This window comes from Berghia stephanieae, chromosome 4 (genome assembly GCF_034508935.2).
Source record: "Berghia stephanieae isolate SIO BIC M18660-M18661 chromosome 4, UCSD_Bste_1.3, whole genome shotgun sequence".
Taxonomy (NCBI): Eukaryota; Metazoa; Mollusca; class Gastropoda; order Nudibranchia; family Aeolidiidae; genus Berghia; species Berghia stephanieae.
In genome coordinates, this window is record NC_088363.1 from 87,028,988 (window position 1) to 87,031,527 (window position 2,540).

The window sequence follows — 2,540 nt, forward strand, 5'->3', positions numbered from 1 at the left end:
CAATTATAGAGGATAAAAAAACTTGCGGCGATAAGGATTCGAACCCAAGACCTGACTGTTACGGTGCCGTAATCGTTGGGTCGTTGATTCGAACTTCATCATGATCCCCATTAGTGTGTCAAAGCATAGTTATAAATAATAATGTGAAGTTGAATGTAAGGTTCAATTTAATTACAAAAACAGATCAAATGGACGTTTCCGGTTTCCCCTTTATCAACAAAACAGGATGAATGAAACACCACAGATGAATGAGATGATCATCTCTTACATTTAGCTTACATTCAACTTCACATTATTATTTATTTCTTCGAGCTTCGAGCAGCAACATTTACAAAGTATAGTTATAAATACAACACACATTAAAGAGCCCTCCGGCAGGCATGCACTGAAGACGGTTATGGCCTTACGACTCCGAAGAACTAACTCCAATATCGCTTATGAAATTACAATGAAACTATTCCGGTTGATGTAAGAGAGATACGAGTATCGAGTAGTCGGATACAAAAATAATGAAAAGAAAAGGTAAATGTTTCATTCTCATCAATTTTACTATTCTACTTTCTTTCTATCTAGTTGGATCGATACAACGACCGTGCCCGAACATGAGTTGTCGAGTACGAGTCGATGAAAGATTCATTACGTTTGTGCCATGCAAGAGTCATTAAAATTGATGGATTGCGTTCTGTTGTTTCGATTTTTTTAATGATTTGTTTTCTACTCTTTTTTATTATGTTTTTAATTGTTCTAATTTTTTCCTACTTGTTTTTGTGACGATATTAATTTCATTGAATTGAGTTTAATGAGGAGAACATACTTTTGTCTATGATGACGTTTTGTACGGAACTGAATTTTTAAAAGGGTATTTTTACCAATAATTATTCATTATTCTCTCAGTGTTTCTTGAACACAGACGATTCTTCGTGTTCATTCCGTTACTCATTTTAGCTTTAATTAATTTCCTCTTTTCCCGTCAATATCATTCCCTTTGGCTCTGTTACATGCTCTTACTCGTAACATGTCAGTGTCATATTATTATAAATGGGCCGCTATTCTTTCGTCATTTCTTTGTGTGTGCTCTCGTCGTTCTACGGGAATACCCTCACCCACGTGATTGTAAAAACATTTTCGACGAATCTCGATGCAATTAAATTTAATTTCCAGTTTCATACGTTTTGCAATTTTGATCTAGATGGTTTACATGTTAATGATATAATTAAAAGAGCAAATAAGTTGGTTGGAATTATAAAACAAGGTTTCTCTCATTTCGATTGTACCATGCTTTAACGTCATTTAAGACTTTAGTGAGACCCATTTTGGAGCCGTAGCCATCGTTAACCCTGACACTCGCACCCTCTAGGACTGGCAGTTTGACGTCATTTTTGAGGTTTGTGTAGCGTCTAGTGAGTTGTCGTTAGTAGAGCTCGAGGAAACAAGTTATTTCATTGGTTGAACTATTGAATACAACGCACGATTTGTTTTTTTTGTGGTAAAAGACTGGCATTTTGACTTCATTTTTTGGTCAGTATCAGGCCATAACTTTACCAAGGCCACGCTGATACGACCAAAAAATTGCCTTTTCAAATTTGAATTCACGCGAAATTCTTCCACGAAAACTTTCCTTTGATTAAAAATCAATGATCTTGCCGTTAAATTAGTTTTATTTGAGCATAATTGATGTCATCGTTTGATCAAAAGAAAAGAGAATGTGGAATTATTCTATTTTTAGTTTTGGATGTTTCTTAATTTGACGCGAGTGCTTTGAAAAAGCCTTTTTTATGGATTGTATATTATTATAACTTTTGATTTAGAGAATTTTAAACCCGACTCATGATATGTCAATACTTCTCTTTACGGATAATCCACTTTATTGGGTAGAAACAACAATTTGGGTAAATTGGGTAAGATTAGGACCGAAAATAGGGTGGAGAAAGGATAAGGAATAGCTGGAAGAGAAGAGGAAGGAGAAGGACAAATTGAGAGTGAAGGAGGATGAGGCGGAGGAGGAGGAGAATACATCTTATCCAGCGTAATGAAAAATTGTTTTGAGAATAAAAGGAATCTTGTTAGACAGACACAAAGCGAGAGAGAGAGAGAGAGAGAGAGAGAGAGAGAGTGAGAGAGATAGAGAGATAGAGAGAGAGAGAGAGGAGAGAAAAAGGAGGGGGGGGGAGAAAGATGGAGCGATCGCAAGAGAAAGAGTTTTTGTGTCTGAGAGAAAGTGAAAGAAAGAAAGAAAGAGAGAGAGAGAGAGAGAGAGAGAGAGAGAGAGAAAGAGAGAAAGAGAGAGAGAGAGAGAGATTGAGAGAGAGGAGAAGAAAAATGGAGAAAGAAAAATAGAAAGAGTGTTATCTCGTATATATATATATATATATATATATATATATATATATATATATATATATATGAGAGTGAGAGAGAGTTGAAAGAGAGAGAGCGAGAGAGAGAGAGAGAGAGAGAGAGAGAGAGAGACTTATTCATGAGAATAGGTCTACACTTAAACATCTTGAGAATAAAAGAAAACAAAACAAAAAAAAATCGAA

General features: G+C 35.4%; 1 protein-coding gene across 1 annotated transcript in view; it reads left to right on the top strand.

Annotated features, from left to right (window-relative positions):
- LOC144971878 (uncharacterized) overlaps positions 1 to 606 on the top strand; it is a 9,557-nt gene extending 8,951 nt beyond the window's left edge. The window contains exon 2 of the mRNA XM_078912953.1: positions 574 to 606. Within this exon, the coding sequence (XP_078769079.1) occupies positions 574 to 606 (33 nt within the window). The remainder of the gene's footprint in view (positions 1 to 573) is intronic.
- The last annotated feature ends 1,934 nt before the right edge of the window (positions 607 to 2,540 follow it).